This window comes from Octopus sinensis, linkage group LG2 (assembly GCF_006345805.1).
Source record: "Octopus sinensis linkage group LG2, ASM634580v1, whole genome shotgun sequence".
Taxonomy (NCBI): Eukaryota; Metazoa; Mollusca; class Cephalopoda; order Octopoda; family Octopodidae; genus Octopus; species Octopus sinensis.
Window position 1 is genome coordinate 205,216,118 of NC_042998.1, and position 19,031 is coordinate 205,235,148.

Here is a 19,031-nt window from a genome sequence, read left to right on the forward strand (position 1 = left end):
ACACAAGCATGTAGACACGTACTCACCACTCCTATATGTATATATGTATGTGAGTGTGTATATATATATATATATATACTAGCAGCATAGCCCGGCGTTGCCCGGGTATGTAAAAGCCCCTAGTAGGCAACGACTAATCCCAATCTAGTCCTTTCCCTCTAGGGAACGAAGGCGCATGTGTAGGTTGCAATGTCTTCTCTTCACTCCCAAATAACTATCAAACAGCTATCGATAATTCAACCCAACCAATTCCTACCAGGAAGAAATTATATTTGAGGCTTTACCCCCAACACCGCCACTTCTGCTAATAGCTGCTGCAGCCTCAAGTTATTTGAACACTTTTTTTGTTTACACTTTCTTTATAACTACCACCCCAAACGTTTTACCTTAAATTTTTGACGTACCCTAAGGGTCCTCGGAGACTACTTGCAAACTCTTGGTTTATTATAAACCGCTTTTGTCGTGTGCATCAAAAAACCTTTTCCATTCGTTTGTTCAGTTTGGTCACTTTTGACTTTTTCGTTGTTGTCACTCACATTGCTGCCCGCTTTTTTGCCGTTCTTGTACATTTTTATAAATTTTGGGATACTTACCTCACGTGTTCCGAGAGTTAAAAAGATCGAGTTGCGTCCCCTGTAGAAAATGTGTTGCATATAAAAAGCTTAGATTCTCGACCCATGTTGAATTTATCGATTTTTTTTCAGAACTGGGGGAACTTTTCAAAATTTTCGCTTCGTTAGTTTTGAATTATGACATTGGGCTATGTGTGTGTCAAGTTTCATCAGAATCGGTAGAAAGCCGTGGTCAGGGTGAGGGTACAACCTGACAGACACACAGACAGACAAACTGCCGTTTATATATAGAGAGATATCAGCATGGAGGAGAAGGGTCTGGTAGCTTAAAGATCCTGTGAATTGGACAGAGATTTAGAGACATATTACTCGAAGCCTTTGACAAAATAGACGGGGATATAGCTTCACAAGATGTGGAAGACAACTGGCGGTTTCTACAGGACAACCTGCTGAGGGCCACTGACCAGATCTGTGGATGGTGCAAAGTCCCCTCTTGACCCAAAATAACATGGTGGTGGAACAATGTTGTTGACAGGGCTATTAGAGAAAAGAAACAGGCTTGGAAGTACTGGAAGAACAGTGGTAGCAGGGAATTGTATCAGACTGCCAGAAGGGAAGCTAGGAGGCAGGTGTATTTAGCCAGAGGGGAAGCAGATAAGAAAAAATTTGCCAATGTTCTGCATTGTGAGAAACAAAGATTTGAGGTATTTCGTGTTGCAGGACAGTGTGTGAGAGAGAATCGTGATGTCATAGGAGAGAAATGTGTCCGCATGGATGATGGCTCACTTGCACTAAACGAGAGGTTTGGAAACGCCACTATGAAAGGTTGCTCAACAAAGAAAATGAATGAGAGAAAGAGAGTCTGCTGAATGTCAATCCAACAGCGGACCTGCTACCCGAGTTGACAGTACTTTGGTAGATAAAGCAATTAAGAGTATGAAGACAGGGAAAGCCCCAGTCCATCAGGAATCACTGCAGAGATGCTTAAAATATCTGGCAGTGTCGGCTATAACCTAGTCACCCGTATAGTTAACCAGGTGATACATGAAGGAGTCATACCCAATGACTGGTGTAGCAGCACCATAGTCAACTGCTACAAAGGTAAAGGTGATGCTTTAGATACAAATAATTACAGAGGTATCAAGTTGCTGGATGAGGTAATGAAGGTCACGGAGAGGGTCATAGCCCAACTAATTAGAGAAAGAGTCAGTTTAGATGAGAAGTAGTTTGGGTTCATGCCAAGGAAAAGCACTGTTGATGCTATATTTTTGGTAAGACAGCTGCAGGAGAAATACCTAGCCAAAGATAAACCTCTGTACCTGGCGTTTGACGACATGGAGAAAGCCTTTGATAGGGTCCTCTGATCCCTTATCTGGTGGTCAATAAAGAAACAAGGGATAGATGAATGGTTAGTGAGAGCTGTGCAAGCCATGTACAGGGACGTTGTCAGTAAGGTGAGGGTTGGCAACAAGTACAGTGAAGAATTCCGTAGGTAGGGGTCAACCAAGGTTCAATCCTCAGCCCCCTCCTATTTATCATAGTTCTCCAGGTAATAACAGAGGAATTCAAGACAGGATGCCCCTGGGAGCTCCTCTATGCTGATGACCTTGCTCTAATTGCTGAGTCACTATCAGAACTAGAGGAGAAGTTTCAGGTGTGGAAGCAAGGGTTAGAATCGAAGGGCCTTAGAGTCAACCTAGCTAAAGCCAAAGTCCTAATAAGTAGGAAGGCAGACAAACCACAAATCCCTTCAGGTAGATGGCCCTGATCGATCTGTAGAAAAGGCGTAGGTAGAAACTCTATAAGATGTACCAAGTGTAAGCTATGGACACATAAGAGGTGCAGCAATATCAAAGGAAGGCTAACTAGGAAAATAGTTTTTGTATGTGGCAGATGCTCAGGAGCAATAAACACTGAAAATGTGCAGAGAACAACTTCTGCCACATTTCAAGGAGAAAAACTTGATAGCTTCTGTTACCTAGGTGACCAAGTCAGTAGTGGGGGAGGGTGTGATGGAAGTGTAGCTGCTAGAATAAGAATAGCCTGGGCAAAGTTCAGAGAGCTCTTACCTCTACTGGTGACGAAGGGCCTCTCACTCAGAGTAAAAGGTAGACTGTATGACGCATGTGTATGAACAGCCATGCTACATGGCAGTGAAACATGGGCCGTGACTGCTGAGGACATGCGTAAGCTCACAAGGAATGAAGCTAGTATGCTCCGTTGGATGTGTAATGTCAGTGTGCTTACTCGACTGAGTGTAAGTACCTTGAGAGAAAAGTTGGACCTAAGAAGCATCAGATGTGGTGTGCAAGGGAGACAACTGCGCTGGTATGGTCATGTGGCAAGAATGGCTGAGGACAGCTGTGTGGAAAAGTGTCACAGCCTAGCAGTTGAGGTAGACCCAGGAAGACCTGGGATGAAGTGGTGAAGCACAACCTTTGAACATTAGGCCTTACTGAGGCAATGACTAGTGACCGAGACCATTGAAAATATGCTGTGCTTAAGAAGACCCGGCAAGCCAAGTGAGACCATAACTTCATGGCCTATACTAGGGGTGTAACCAGCCCACTTATGCATATCTTTACTTCATTGGACACTAAACTCTGCTTGCGGAGACCTGTTGAAGCAAGTGAAATTGAAATTGAATCAGATTCAATGACTGGCACCAATGCCAGTAGAGCGCTAAGAGCACCATCCGAGTGTGATCGTTGTCAGAGCAGCTGACTGGCTTCCATGCCGGTGGCACATGAAAAGACATTTGAGCGAGGTCGTTGTCAGTACCACTGGACTGGCTCCTGTGCCAGTGGCACGTAAAAAACATCATTTGAGCATGGCCATTGCCAGTCCCGCCTGACTGGCACATAAAAGCACCCACTACACTCTCGGAGTGGTTGGCATTAGGAAGGGCATCAAGCTGTAGAAACTCTGCCACATTAGACTGGGCCTGGTGCAGCCATCTGGTTCGCCAGTCCTCAGTCAAATCATCCAACCCATGCTAGCATGGAAAGCGAACGTTAAATGATGATGATGATGATGATGATATATACGTGTGTGTGTGTGTGAGAGAGAGAGAGAGAGAGAGTGTGTGTGTGTCAATGAGGTAATATTAAATTATGCAGAATGATATTTGTAGCTGAAATATTTGTCTGACCTGAAACCACTTCTTTTTTCAATGCTTACAAACTGGGTCAGCCAACGACTCTGGTAGGAACAGGGACACTATAACTACTGCTGCCATGTAACTATACTGCTTAGTAGCCTCACACCTTTCCCCTTCATACACACTATCTGTTTTGATTTTTCGCAAGTGACAAAAGCATGCATATATATATATATATGTATGTATATATATATTACGTTATCAATGTGACCGCTGCCCTAACCACTGGGCCATTGTGCATCCATGCATGCATATATATATATATATATATATCATCCTGGCCAGATAACTTTGTACCTGCTCTACAGCAACACCTTTTTCCGTCTCACCCTAACCTTTCATCATCTGACACAAGCTCACCTCTTCCAATGCCCCTTCCCCTCTCAAAACATTTTTCTTTTGTCTTGCAAGGTACTTATTGAGCAAAAACACCTAAAAAAGCTCCAGGAGGCTCCAGCAGGGGGTGGTGGCGATCCCTGCTGTACTATTTCACCACAACTTTCTCTCACTCTTACTTCCTGTTTCTGTTGTACCTGTATTTCAATGGGCTGCCTTGTCGCTCTCTGTGTCACGCTGAATATCCCGAGAACTACGTTAAGGGTACACATGTCTGTGGAGTGCTCAGCCACTTACACGTTAATTTCACGAGCAGGCTGTTCCGTTGATTCGGATCAACCGGAACCCTTGTCATCGTAACCGACGGAGTGCTTCCATCCATATATATATATATATATATATATATATATATATATATATATATATAATATATATATATATAGGGAGAGTTTACGAAAAAACCAAAAGACGAAGACAGGTGGTGTACAAAACAAACAGATGTATTAGTATAACACTCAGGAATAGAAAAAGTCTTTTATGTTTCGAGTCTACGCTCTTCTACAGAAAGGGACACAGAAAAAAACAAGGAGAGAAAAAAAATATGTGTAGTGGCTAACGATCTATCATGGCGATATATATACACACACACACCCGTAGACAGATATAATTTGCTGGTGATGGTAATGGGAGAGGATATCAATAGAAATGGTAGTAGTGGTAGTAGTGGTGGTGGTGGTGGTGGTGGAGCATATTTTGATCATTGTGTGATGATTCTGAAGACGATGATGATGATGACGATAAAGGATGTGACAATCTTTTCCAGACATAAAAAGACAACATTTTAATAAAAATACACCCACACACATTTACATTGCCATTATTTTTGAATAATATAAAAATATATATAACATGTGTATATATACTCTTAGATGTGTTTTTATAAGCATGTATATATACATATAAATAGTTAACAACATTGGACACCTTTTTGAATTGCATATGCCTAACAGCCACGGACATGCTTACAAAATCAAAAAACAACACAGCACCCCGAGACTTTCCAAAAACATTTTTTCACACTCAGAATTGATGAAATATGGAATAAATTACCTGAATCAGTTGTTTGCAGTTGGGACACTGGATCCTTCAAAATTTCCATGCTTCCTGAAATTCACCAACAGTACACCTAATGCCTTTTTTTTTTTTTTTGTAGTGCACCTGACCACTGTATACAACAATTTCATTATATATATATATATATATATATACACATATATATATATATGTCTTTTATACACCTGATACCCCACTACCACCACCACTGCATACACATGCACACATGTCTATCGTGACTCCTACACTGTTCACCTTCCTGACTTTTGTACATAATTCTATGTACTGCACATGCACCTTTGATGAGTTGCAGTGCACCTAGGCACTATACACTATTTTATTATTGTTGTTATTATTATAAATATTTATATTATATATATATATATATATATATATACACACACACACACATACATGTTCTGATCAATAAGTATCCAGAATGTTGCCATAGTAACAAAGCTAAAGCATGCTGAGTAAAGCTGCTTGGCACAGATTGACCTTGGCCTCTGCTGTGCATGCACAGTAAGTTTCATTGTTCTAGCTCACTTCCCCTGTTTACAGCAATGCTTGGAAGGAAGGTGTGATCGACACATTGACCAGAGAATCATTGTTTAAAGTCTGCCTTCAATGCTTGCATAGGTGGGATGGTTTCATAAGAGCCAGCCAGGTAAAAACCTGCACCAGACTTCTGAGACTGTTTTGGCAAGATTTTTACAGCTGGATGGCTTTCTGAACACAGTGTGGGCTGGGTGCTTTTAAGTGGCACCTGCACTGACAGGGTCACCAAGTACCTTGCAAGACAAAAATTAAAAACTTTCAAGAGGGGAGGGGGCTCAAATTTTGCCAAAAGTTTGGTGATACCTGTTCAGAGGCCTTCGCAAAGTTTTCAAAACAGTTTTCATTGTCTCGACACAATTAAGGAGATTTTGTGCAACTGAAACCCAAGTGTCTTTTTGGTCAGCTGAAAGCAGTTTGGGTACAAACTCGGCAGACATGCATCTTGTACCCAAATCTCCAGCAATAATGGACTAAACTGAACCATAACTATTCTACACATCCTTTGATAACCCACGGATGGTAATTCGACAGTTTCCCCTCAGCTGCATGCACACCTTTGGTGTTTTTCTCCGTTCTGCTGGTTGCAGGTCTTCCAAGACATTTCTTCAGCCATCTTGGAAACGTCTGAATCACTCGTACACTCCTCTCCATACACTTTCTGTAACTTTGCATCGGCCTCTGAGCAGGTATCACCATGACAACTTTCTCTGTCATGGTCAATGGGACAATCACACGCTACACACCTTCCTTCCAAGCACTGTTGTAAACAGAGGAAGTGAGCTAGAACATTAAAACTTAGTGTGAATGCACGGCAGAATTCCAGGTCAGTCTTTGCCAAGCGGCTTTGCTCTCTGTGCTTTAGCTTCGTTACTATGGCAACTGCCCGAATACTTATTAATCAGACCTCTTATATATATATATATATATATATATATATATATATATATACACACACACACATACTGTCTAAGAATTCAAAAGTCAGGAAAAATGCACTCATTCATTTGACTGTAGAGTGGGTAAATTAATTGAAGCGTAGTTATTCTATATCCATTACGGCTCATCTTCCTGATTGGTTTCTTTCTGTTCACCTGCAACAATAGAGACCAGTCACTCTCTTTCATTCCATAACTGCCATAATTGAAGAATACAGAGTTACATAATCAGACTGTTACCTGACACTCCGTTGAAGCCCCCCACCGCAAAACCAAGATCAGTCACAATGGAAATATAATACTGTACACTTCAATTTCATCATCATCATTGTCGTCGTTTAACGTTTGCTTTCCATGCTGGCATGGGTTGGACGGTTTGACTGAGGACTGGCGAGCCAGATGGCTGCACCAGGCTCCAATCTGATCAGGCAGAGTTTCTACAGCTGGATGCCCTTCCTAACACCAACCACTCTGAGAGTGTAGTGGGTGCTTTTTATGTGCCACCTGCACGAGGACCAGTCAGGCGGTACTGGTAAGGACTACGTTCAAAAGGTGCTTTTTACGTGCCACTTGCATGGGAGCCAGTCCGGTGGCACTGGCAACAACCACGCTTGAATGTTGCTTTTCACGTCCCACCAGCACATGTACCAGTAAGGCAACGCTGGTAACAATCATGATCGAATGGTGCTTTTTACAGGCCACCGCCACGGGAGCCAGTCAGTGGCCCTGGCAACAGTCACACTCGGATAGTGCTTTTAACAGGCGCTACTGTCATTGGCCATGTCAGTGATTTTGATTTTGATGTCACTTGCCTAAACAGGTCTTCGTAAGCAAAGTTTATAGTCCAATGAATGAAGGGTACTCATAAGTGGTTATGGCCATGGGTTATGGTCACACTTGGCATGTCAGCTCTTCTCAAGCACAGCATATCTCCAAAGGTCTTGGTCACTGGTCACTGCCTCAGTGAGGCCCAATGTTTGATGGTCATAAACAGAGTATTCTTAAATAAAATACAACTGAAAGGCTCCAATTTCCAGGACTCAGAGTCGCTCATTTCCAGTCCCCAGCCAGCAAACTGAGCCTGGCTTTCTCTAGAAACTGCCTGAATACTTTTTGAAATATGAAAGTGTGAAGAAAACACTTCTCTTTATTACGAGGTGGGAGCACCAAGCAGTGATGAGTATAAATACAATGCTATTACCAGCTTGAATATGCCAGGGGCAAGTTCAGTGGCAAGTAAATAAGTTATTCACTGTGTTTTATGCTCATCATCCTTTAACGTCCGTTTTCCAGGCAGGCATAAGTTGGACGGTTCAACTGGGGACTGGCAAGCCAGGAGGCTGCACCAGGATCCACTCTTATCTGGCAATGTTTCTACAGCTGGATGCTCTTCCTGATGCCAATCACTCGAAGAGTGTAGTGGGTGCTTTTTATGTGCTACTGGCATGGGGAGCCAGTCAGGTGGAACTGGCATTGACCACGTTCAGATGGTGCTTTTTATGTGCTACTGGCACGGGAGCCAGTCAGGTGGCACTGGCATTGACCACGTTCAGATGGTGCTTTTTATGTGCCACTGGCATGGGGAGCCAGTCAGGCAGCACTGGCATCAGCCACAACTACAATTTCTATTTTTGATTGTGATTTGATCTAATTTTTTATTTTACTTGACTCAATGGGTCTCCTCAAGCACAGCGTGATGACCGATGATTCAGAAGGTACTTTTTAAGTGGGCTGGTTAAGCGACACTGGTATAGGCTACGGCTGTGATCTCACTTAATTTGCTGGGTCTTCTCAATCACGAAGAAAATCTCTCACTGTAGACAAATGACTGACTGTAAATAAATTAAAAGTGAGCCACTGATTTGCACCACCAGCCAATGTACAATAACTGGAATGACATAAGAGAGACTGTCTCTCTGATCAGCTTGCAGCACCTCTGAAGAGGAGATAACCACTCTGAAATGCTTGCATCTCACAGTGTGAAGAGAAAGTGCTGTGAGCTGGTCTACGTGTATTTACACCATTTGTCTACAGCGAGAAATTCTCTCCATCACAAAACACAGTGAATGACTTGTTTACAAATTCAAACTTTCCACTGGCAGATTTGAACTAGTAATAACATTGCACTTCTCTTTATGATCATCATCATCATCATTTAACATCTGTCCTTCTGTTTGAAAACCTTTGTGAACAACACATGTGAAAGCAGTTGCTGCAAACTCAAACTTCCACCCCTCCTCCACTTCTCTGGATCCTGGGGTTATATTATTATAAACATCACAAACTCATGGAACTGCTTTGCTGTCAAAACAACATTCCTAAATAATACTTTTGACTAACGTTTTTAAAAACCAATGGGCATGCCTGTGGGTGCTGGGCATGCCTGTGGGTGCTGGGCATGCATGTGGGTGCGGGGCATGCATGTTCCTCTGCACACACATACTTATATGCACTCACACACACACAGAATCATCATCATCATTTAACGTCCGCTTTCCATGCTAGCATGGGTTGGACGGATCAACTGGGGTCTGGGAAGCCAGAAGGCTGCACCAGGCCCAGTCTGATCTGGCAATGTTTCTACGGCTGGATGCCCTTCCTAACGCCAACCACTCCGTGAGCGTAGTGGGTGCTTTTTACGTGCCAGATGAGGCTGGCAAACGGCCACGATCGGATGGTGCTTTTTACGTGCCACCGGCACGGAGGCCAGTCGGGGCGGCGCTGGCAACGGCCACGTTTGGATGGTTCTCTTACGTACCACCGGCACTGGTATCACAGCTGCAATTTCCATTGATGTTGATCAATTTCGATTTTCACTTGCCTCAACAGGTCTTCACAAGTAGAGTTTTGTGTCCCATGAAGGAAAGGTATGCATAAGTGGACTGGCTACATCCCAGGTAGAGGCCACGTACAGACACACTGAAACATATCAATAAAATCTTTTGAAACCAACATCTTTTTCTGAACTGGAACAGAATTCAAGGAGGTCTGTCTATTTAATCCCCTTACCAATAACCATCATACAGCTGCTGATCACTGTCTCTCTCTTCCATTACTCACTCCTCTATTACCCTCTTGTCCCTATCACTTTCCTTATCTTTCTTTCTCTCCACCCTCATAGTCATGTTGCTTTAAATGAATGAAGCCAATATAGGATAGAGAGAAATCTTAAGTCTTTCAGGGAACAAGGCACCTCACTAGTGTTGGTGCCATGATAAAGTACACTCAAGACATAGTTTGCAGCCATCTAGCAGAGCAGTAACCACAAACAACAGAGCACAATGTGACAACCCATCTAACTCATGCCACCATGTACTAAATGAACATATGATGATGATGAGGAGGAGGAGGAGGATTGAAATAATTACCAAGTTCAAGATGTCCCACTCAAACCATCTGATGACAACGCCCTCAACATAGCCACAGTACAATGATGGAAAGCAAGGCAAGAACACAAGAATTAGTTATATTTTTCATTTGATATCATTTACTAAGTTAACACAGGCAGAATGAGAAAAAGTGTAATTGTTTTTGAAATCCAAACAACGAAGAAATGTAGAAGGTTAATTTTTCACAAGGAATAAGTTATAAGGAACATTACTGGTTTGGGCTCTCACGGCCGATAGATTCGCTCTTTCTCATTGATTTCAGCTCGGCAGATCGGACAGTGTTGCTGCGACTTGCTACATTCTATGCAACACACCATGTGTTTGCAAGGTTTAAACACTATTTCAATATGATTTTCAAAACAAATTTTGCAGTAAACTTCATTTTCCAATTTAGCTAATTGTTGACGGAGACTTTCAATTTCTGTGAAAGAAAAAAAAAATATACACATTATTGGTATAGATACTAATTAATGAAGAACATAGCCTAGGAATTGGATCATATGAGATAATATTTAATTTAGCTTGGTCCCAAGGAAAAGGCATCCTTGATACCATATTCCTTGTGAGACAACTTCAAGAGGAATCTAGTTAGAGAAGAGCTTTGATTTCAAGAAATTAGGAGTAGATATATCACTTATGAGGGCTTTACTAGTGAGCAAGGGTTAGAATCCATGGGTTGAGCAATAAAGAACCTAGTGTAAAGTTAAGGGTCCATCAAGACTCAGTTGTCAGCTTCCCTCCGTATCTCCACCACTCGTATCCTTTGGCACTTCTTTCCTCCTCCTCCTCCTCAATCATGATACCAGAGTGAGGGAGAGCAGCAATCTTTATGCCATCTTCCCTCACTCTTCTGTCATCATAAGATTTGTTACCATAAAGGTATGCCCTGGTCCTTCATATCGTGCATGCACCACTCTCCCCACTGCGCCTCCACCTTCTCAACCTGACCCCCCCCCTCTACTCCGTTACCCCCTTCCCTAACACCATCTCTCTTACTTTCCTCCCCTACCACCCTCCCGCAACAATAAACCTGGCTTGGACCCCAACAAACCATCTAACCCTTGCTAGCATGGCAGACATACACTAGTAACGGGGAGGGTGACCCGGTGATGGGTTTCTCCTGCCTTCTATTCACATTAATCCCTGAGACTACTTCTGTTCTCCTCAACCCTCTTTCCTCCTCCGTTATTTCTTCCTTCCAACACTGACCACCTCTCCATATTCCTCTATCAGGTTGGGGGTAGGCTGGAAGCGAGTGTCTCATTTTGCAAAGTTACAAGTTCACTCCCCCCACTCCAGCATCACTGGTGCCATAATAAGCACCCAGTACACTCTGGTGACACCTTGGTACTTGAGAGAGGGAGTTAGACTTGCTAATGGCAAGTCAACCTCACTGGTGATGGTACTATGAAAATATGCCCTCACTCCACTCTGTTAAGTGGTTGGTGTTAAGAAAGGAAATCCAGCAGTAGAAACCATGACAAGCATGAGACGTTGGAGCAAGACTTGGCTCTTCAACCGGTTCAATGCCAGAAAGTGGATGCAAAAAAGATGAGGATTATACGACCAGAGAAAAACGACGTAGATTTCTTTAACAATTCATCTCACTGTAGCTTCAGTGGTGCTGAATGTGATCCCAGTGCCTGTGGGATCACGAAGGACCTCTCAGCTGAGAGAGGGATAGGAACCGAGAGAAGTAGCTGTGTGCCAGGTGAAAGGTTGGTGTACGAAAGAGGGACAGGGATAGCTGTCTGACTACAGAGGATTGACACTTGGCTAGCCCAGTAGGACAAGGAAGAAGGAAGGTGGGAGAGAGATAGAGGCAGGTCAGAGTGAGAGAGGGCCTACCCATAGGGAACAATGGGGGGAAAGAAATACAAGTAGTACAAAGGGGTTAGAGGAAGGGGTGATAAAACTGACTCCCCCCTTTAATATTCAATTAGTAATTAAGTCGATAATGACAAATATTTATCCAATGCTTTAATAGGGTTAATTATTTGACAGTTCATTAGCCAACAATCAGTACAACTTATTTTTAGATATTTGAAGGTAGGAATTATGAGAGTCACACCTTTCTGAAAGATATTGGTGGAGTCAAAACTAAGAGTCAAAATTAGTTCCTGCCATTAAGACTGAATTAAAACAACTTACCCATAGCAGTTGCAGACTTTGAAGAACTTATTGATTCTTGGCCACTGCTAATTGTAGAAAGATACGCAGCTCCAATGGTGGGAGCCAATGATAATTGGGATTTGGCAGGCGCCACAGGTACTAGTTCTTTGGCAATTGCTGCTGCCGCTACAGTTTCTGTGGATTTAGACAGATTCTCCTGTGTTGAAGTTGTAGGTACCATAAAAGTTGGTGGTGGGTTCAAAGACGGTTGCTGCAGTGATTCACATTGGTTAGAAGATTCGATGGATGAGGAACTTGACTGTAATTCTGCAAGGGGTGAATAATGTTTTAATATTTCTTTGCTCGGCAAGTCAAAGGAATATGGCTGAGACTCTTCACGAGATAGTTTACACTCACGATCTCCAGGACGTCTTGAAGGATGAAAGGGGTCCCGATTTAACAGACTACATTCTGTAAACAACTGAAAAATAGCCAAAAATAATTCACATTAGATTTCTAAATTCAAAACCAAAATGTTTAACAAATTTTCTTTTGCCTTTATCTTTCACAAGACAAATATATCTCAGATTAAATTTTAAAACAATACTTTACCTTTCAAATGAATAAATTCATAATTTACCATTCAAACAGGTCAACTGGCTGAGTCAATCGAGTGCTGCCACAGGGCCATATCCAAAGTATTGAAGTTCAGTTTGTTCAGTATGATTAATGGTAACCAAGTCCCATCAGATGGTATGACAAACTAATGCCAAATGTACCGATACGGTTGCAGTGTTCCACAGACACTTCTCACTCCACCCCTAATCTTCGTATTCTTGTATGTGATACACTGTTTCAATTCTACATTAATTCTTTGCCAAAAAACAATGATTCTGTTTCATCCTTTTCAAATATATGTGACATAGATTTCGCACATCCCCAAACAAGCATGGCTGTGGGGTAACAAGCTTGCTTCCCAACCACATGGTTCTGGGTTCAGTCCCACTGCATCACACCTGGGCAAGTGTCTTCTACTATAGCCTTGGGCCAACCCAAACTCATTGTGTGTGTGCTTAGGGTTGCTTGACAACCAGTGCTGATGTGTTTATGTCCCTGTAACTTAGCAGTTCAGCAAAAGAGACCGAAAGAATAAGAAGCAGGCTTAAAGAAAAGCAGGTGGTAGAGTCAATTCATTAAGCCCCAGTTCGGGTCGCAGTCTCTGACCCTAACAACTGAAATAAAAGATGACAAATGCAATCCCAGCTGCATGGATTTAGCTTGAGATATTCATACCTACGTCCTAGTTTCTGTTTTGTTATAAATCTCAAGTCAGGTGGGGGGTGGGGGGAGCATGTGCCATTGAAGCACATTGCCACAGCCACCTTTTGTCCGTATATTCCTGGGTGACCTGTCAAGCAGAATCCCAGTCAGTCCCCATCAGGCAAAGGGTCGGCCAGCTTGAACCCTGGATTATGAGTCGAGAGAACACAATAAGCAGGACCGAATGAGGAAAATCGATCGACATGGCCAACCAGTCTGAGTTGGGGGTCCTAAGGGGTCCTAAACCCGACCTGTGACCTCCTGCATTGTCATTTAAACAAAATATCTACAGCAAGGTTAGTTTCTGTAAAAGTGCATCTGTTTCCATAATCTACTTTATGTGACACTGACACACACACACACACACACACACACACACACACACCACACACAAACATCATCATCATCATCATCATCATCATCATCATCGTTTAACGTCCGCTTTCCATGCTAGCATGGGTTGGACGATTTTGACTGAGGGCTGGCAAACAAGATGGCCACACCAGGCTCCAATCTTGATTTGGCAGAGTTTCTACAGCTGGATGCCCTTCCTAATGACAACCACTCCAAGAGTGTAGTGGGTGATTTTTATGTGCCACCAGGTCGGGGCCAGTCAGGCGGTACTGGCAATGACCTCACTCGAATCTTTTTACACATGCCACCAGCACAGGTGCCAGTAAGGCGACGCTGGTAACAATCATGCTCAGGTAACGATCACACTCGTCTAAATAGTAAATTTATATCATTTTAAATCAAAATAAAAAATTTTTTTTAAAGTTATGAACCATTTCTCATTGTTGAAGCAGGTCACCTCTGACTAGAACCTTGACCTAAAGCTAATCAATAAAAGACCCATTTGAAACTGAATTGGATTAACTCTTTGGATTAATTATTTATTCCCATTGTTGTGAAGTAACTATACATCATCTTGTAGCTTTGAGATTTGATGATGTGATTACTTTAAGAATAACATTGTAGGGTAGTTTGAACATAAAACAGAATATTTGGGCCAGACATTATCATTTAACTTCCGCTTTCTATGCTGGCATGGGTTGGATGGATTGATTGATTGAAAACTGGTAAGTTGGGGGGCTGCACCAGGTTCTGATCCGATTCGGCAAGGTTTCTACAGCTATGCTCTCAGAGCATCCACCCCCGCTACTGACTTGATTACCTAGGTAACGGAGGCTATCAACTACTTCTATGGCCAGTTTAAATGCTAAAGGGTATATACAAACACAGAACAGCACTAACCAATATTTTGCCATAGAAACTTTCCAAAGAGACTTCAGTGTTATAAATGTAACACACACACACATTATTTTAATCTAAGATCGTTTCAAGCCTGTACAGTTTTCTGACCAACTTTGAGCTGATACAGAAATCTACAAACAAAATATTTACTGATTTGTGCAAATATTTTTCAATTTAGCTCAGAATATCCAGAGGTACTCATCACTGAGGGGGTCAAATATAGTTGAAACAAGTGTCTGACAATCTGCTGATAGCATTCTCTTTCAAGTTTCTCAAAATATAACAGCTAGGACCATTTCACTATACTGTATATAGTTCTATATTATTAATAAATGTTATATATATATATATATATATACGTACAGGCAAGGCTGTGTGGTAAGAAACTTGCTTCCCAACCCCATGAAGCCTTTATGTGTGCGTGTGTGTGTGTGTGTGTGTGTGTGTGTATACTCACACACATGTTATAAAAGTCCAGGATTGAAGTGAATTAGGTACTTAAATGGCAAAGCTCTGGGTCGGGTCAAAAAATGGAAATCATGTACAGAATGAAATCAGAGGAACATATACATACATACCAAAGTACAGACGGATTATTATTCCAGTTGTATATACGATTAACTGCACCTGACTGAGCACATTATGAGTGTCAAGGCTGTATTTGGGAACACACGCTGCACCAATTGTACTGCACTGAACAGACTCCAGATCTGCATTAATAGCAGGTTCCAAGTAAGGCGAATAACAAATAACAGATGGATAATGGCTCGTTCACTACAGCCGTTTCAAACAGGTTTTTTTTTTGACGAGTGGAGTTATTATATCACGTGATGACAAGAAAAAAACGTTTTCATCAGGGGAACAGACACGAATGACGCATTCATAAAAAAACATTCCAAAAAATCACCAGTTTGAAGCACTTGATGATTCTCTGATAAGTAAAAAAAAGAAAAATGAATTCACTCTCGTTCAAGTTAGGAGTTAATATAGGAAAAGAGATTTTGGTGACAGAAGTGGGGAGGGAGGTGAAGATCATTTATAGGAGTAGGAAGATTAGTGGGTAGAGGATAAGGATTAGGGGGTAGGGGATAAGGATTAGTGGGTAGGGGATAAGGATTAGGGGGTAGGGGATAAGGATTAGTGGGTAGGGGATAAGGATTAGGGGGTAGGGGATAAGGACTAGGGGGTAGGAGATAAGGATTCGTGGGTAGGGGATAAGGATTCGTGGGTAGGGGATAAGGATTAGGGGGTAGGGGATAAGGATTAGTGGGTAGGGGATAAGGATTAGGAGCTAGGGGATAAGGACTAGTGGGTGGGGGATAAGGACTAGTGGGTAGAGGATAAGGATTAGTGGGTAGGTGATAAGGATTAGGGGGTAGGGGATAAGGATTCGTGGGTAGGGGATAAGGATTAGGGGGTAGGGGATAAGGATTAGTGGGTAGGGGATAAGGATTAGGGGCTAGGGGATAAGGACTAGTGGGTAGGGGATAAGGACTAGTGGGTAGGGGATAAGGACTAGTGGGTAGGGGATAAGGATTAGTGGGTAGGGGATAAGGATTAGGGGGTAGGGGATAAGGATTAGTGGGTAGGGGATAAGGATTAGTGGGTAGGGGATAAGGATTAGGGGTAGGGGATAAGGATTAGGGTGCAGGGGATAAGAATATTCATTCAACTTCTAAAAAATAAGGTTATGCTCTCTTATTTATTATCTTTAAGAGAGGAAAGATGTAAAAAGTTAACGGAGGTAAGTGGGGGGGAAGGGATGCAAAATAGGGAGTGAGACCTTGATATCATGTTCCCACTTCTGAGATAAGGCTACTTTATTTTATTTTTTTCATTCTTTAAATAGCTGTAGGTGCAGGAGTGGCTGTGTGGTAAGTAGCTTGCTTACCAACCACATGGTTCTGGGTTCAGTCCCACTGCGTGGCATCTTGGGCAAGTGTCTTCTGCTATAGCCTCGAGCCGACCAACGCCTTGTGAGTGGATTTGGTAGACGGAAACTGAAAGAAGCCCGTCATATATATATATATATATATATATATATATATATATATATATATATATATGCGTGTGTGTGTGTTTGTGTGTCTGTGTTTGTCCCCCTAGCATTGCTTGACAACCGATGCTGGTGTGTTTATGTCCCCGTTACTTAGCGGTTCGGCAAAAGAGACCAATGGAATAAGTACTGGGCTTACAAAAGAATAAGTCCCGGGGTCGAGTTGCTCGATTAAAGGCGGTGCTCCAGCATGGCCGCAGTCAAATGACTGAAACAAGTAAAAGAGTAACCCAGTTCGAGTCCAAAGAAATCCTTAAAAGATAAAGAGGGGACGTGAATAGTAGATAAAGGAGAGAAATTTATATAGGATGAAGCGTATATAGTGGGACTAACTATGCCTGGTCAAATAACTGAACAGAACTGACAACCGGAAGAGAAATAAAAAGACTTGAGTGGTTTTCAAGATAAACAGAGAGAGACACAATAAAAATAAAAGATATTAAGAAAGGATAAATAGTGAAGATACAAAAAATCTTATAAGAGATGGAAAAAAAAAATGTAATTAAAAAGTATTAAAAGACCAAAAAGCAATTAAATGAAAATACAGCCATAACTAAATTTTAATTATAAAGGAATAATAAAGATAATTATAAAAGTATAAAATTATAAGACACAAGCAGAAGAGTAGAAAATAATGAAGGATAAATATATTCGTAAATGTTTGAATGATGTAAAAAATTAGCAGCATTTTGAGAATATTAAGACCATTATAAGAATTTCAAAGTGAATCAGAGAATATTTGAAAAGAAAAACAAAATATAAGCATTACATACAAGATGTAGGATGTAAATAGATAATACATCCTAAAAGTTATAAATAATCAATTACAGATAAAAACATAAGTATTCATATAGATAATATTAGTGATATGTGAAGTCAAAGTAGTATTATAAGTTTATAAAGGATTAAATTTGATAAAAAAATATCTTGGAATATATACCATGAAAGAATAAAGTGAAGAAAGCAGAATATATAAATACATCAATAGAATTGAATACATAAGAATCTTCCAAGCAAATAGGGTTTTGTGTGTATGTGTGTGTGTGTCCCCGTCCCTCACCACTGCTTCCCAACCAGCGTTGGTGTATTTAGATGCCTGTAATTTAGTGATTCAGCAAAAAAAAAAAAAACATCAGACTAAGTACCAGGCTTAAAAAAAATGTGCTGGGGTCAATTCAGCTGAAAGTTCTTCCGGGCTGTGCCCAGCATGGCCATAATCTAATGATAGAAACAAAAGATAAAATATAGAAGCCATCACCATTTTAAAGTTAACGAGGTTTCATGAGAGAAATTGACCTCAAGACAAGAAGGCGGCAACGAACTTGAAAGAAAGCTTACCTGACGAGACAAATAGCAATTGTATCTTTCCTTAACAAAGGAACACTGATCCCATTTATATTTCTTATGTTCATCCCAGGCATTGTCAGTAGCTTCCCATTGGTCAAGTTTCAGTCCACAATTGAAACACTGCACACGATCAGAAGGACCTACAAGAAATGAGCGAAGGAGTTTTGGCAACAGTTTCTTTGTGAGAACATCGAATGATGGATTGAATTACAAAGAGAAGAGTCTTAGGTGTTAAGAGATAATCCCTTTTAAAGTTTATAACTGGGATCATACAGGAACGCTGCACTGTGAGTACCATTTAGAAGATTCCTTTGGAATTCTCTGGCAGGGATCTTGCTTGAAGAAACTGAGGCAACAGTAGTATCAGTTGATTAACCCTTTCATTACCAACCCGGCTGAAACTGTCTCTGGCTCTGTAGTACAAATGTTTTGTTTTCATATGTTTTGAATTAAAATCTTCCACCAAATCTTAGTCACAATTTAGGTTCCTAACACTGAGCTGAATGATAACTAAGTTATTTTACTAAATTCTTTGTTATATTTAAAATTAATTGAAAGAAACACAGAGCATCTCAAAACAAATACAGTAATGAAAGTGTTAAACTGACCGCAGTACAACACTGGTACCCTTATTTCTTGGACCCTGGAAGAAGAGGTAAAACTGACCTCCGTGGGATTTGAATACTGAACAGAACAGACTGAAACTAAAAACTACAAGGAATTTGGTCTAACAATGGAAGAGTGAAAGGATGCAATGGAAGAAGGGATGTTGAGAAAGCCATATTTTCACCAAGGAAGAAAATTCCAATGGGAACGGAAGTGAATTATTTGGCAGAAAAGAGAGGGAAAACAATAAAACAAGGAGAAGGGAAGTGAAAC

At 41.4% G+C, this 19,031-nt stretch overlaps 1 protein-coding gene across 3 annotated transcripts in view; it reads right to left on the reverse strand.

The window, feature by feature from the left end:
• Window positions 1–10,134: 10,134 nt before the first annotated feature.
• LOC115230550 (baculoviral IAP repeat-containing protein 7-B) overlaps window positions 10,135–19,031 on the reverse strand; it is a 40,107-nt gene continuing 31,210 nt past the window's right edge. For all 3 annotated transcript variants that reach the window (XM_029800711.2, XM_029800705.2, XM_029800716.2), the window contains exons 3-5: window positions 18,144–18,292; window positions 12,215–12,656; window positions 10,135–10,484 (exon numbers count right to left, since the gene is read on the reverse strand). In XM_029800711.2, coding sequence (XP_029656571.1) covers window positions 10,288–10,484; window positions 12,215–12,656; window positions 18,144–18,292 — 788 coding nt within the window. In that variant the 3' untranslated portion in view covers window positions 10,135–10,287. The remainder of the gene's footprint in view (window positions 10,485–12,214; window positions 12,657–18,143; window positions 18,293–19,031) is intronic.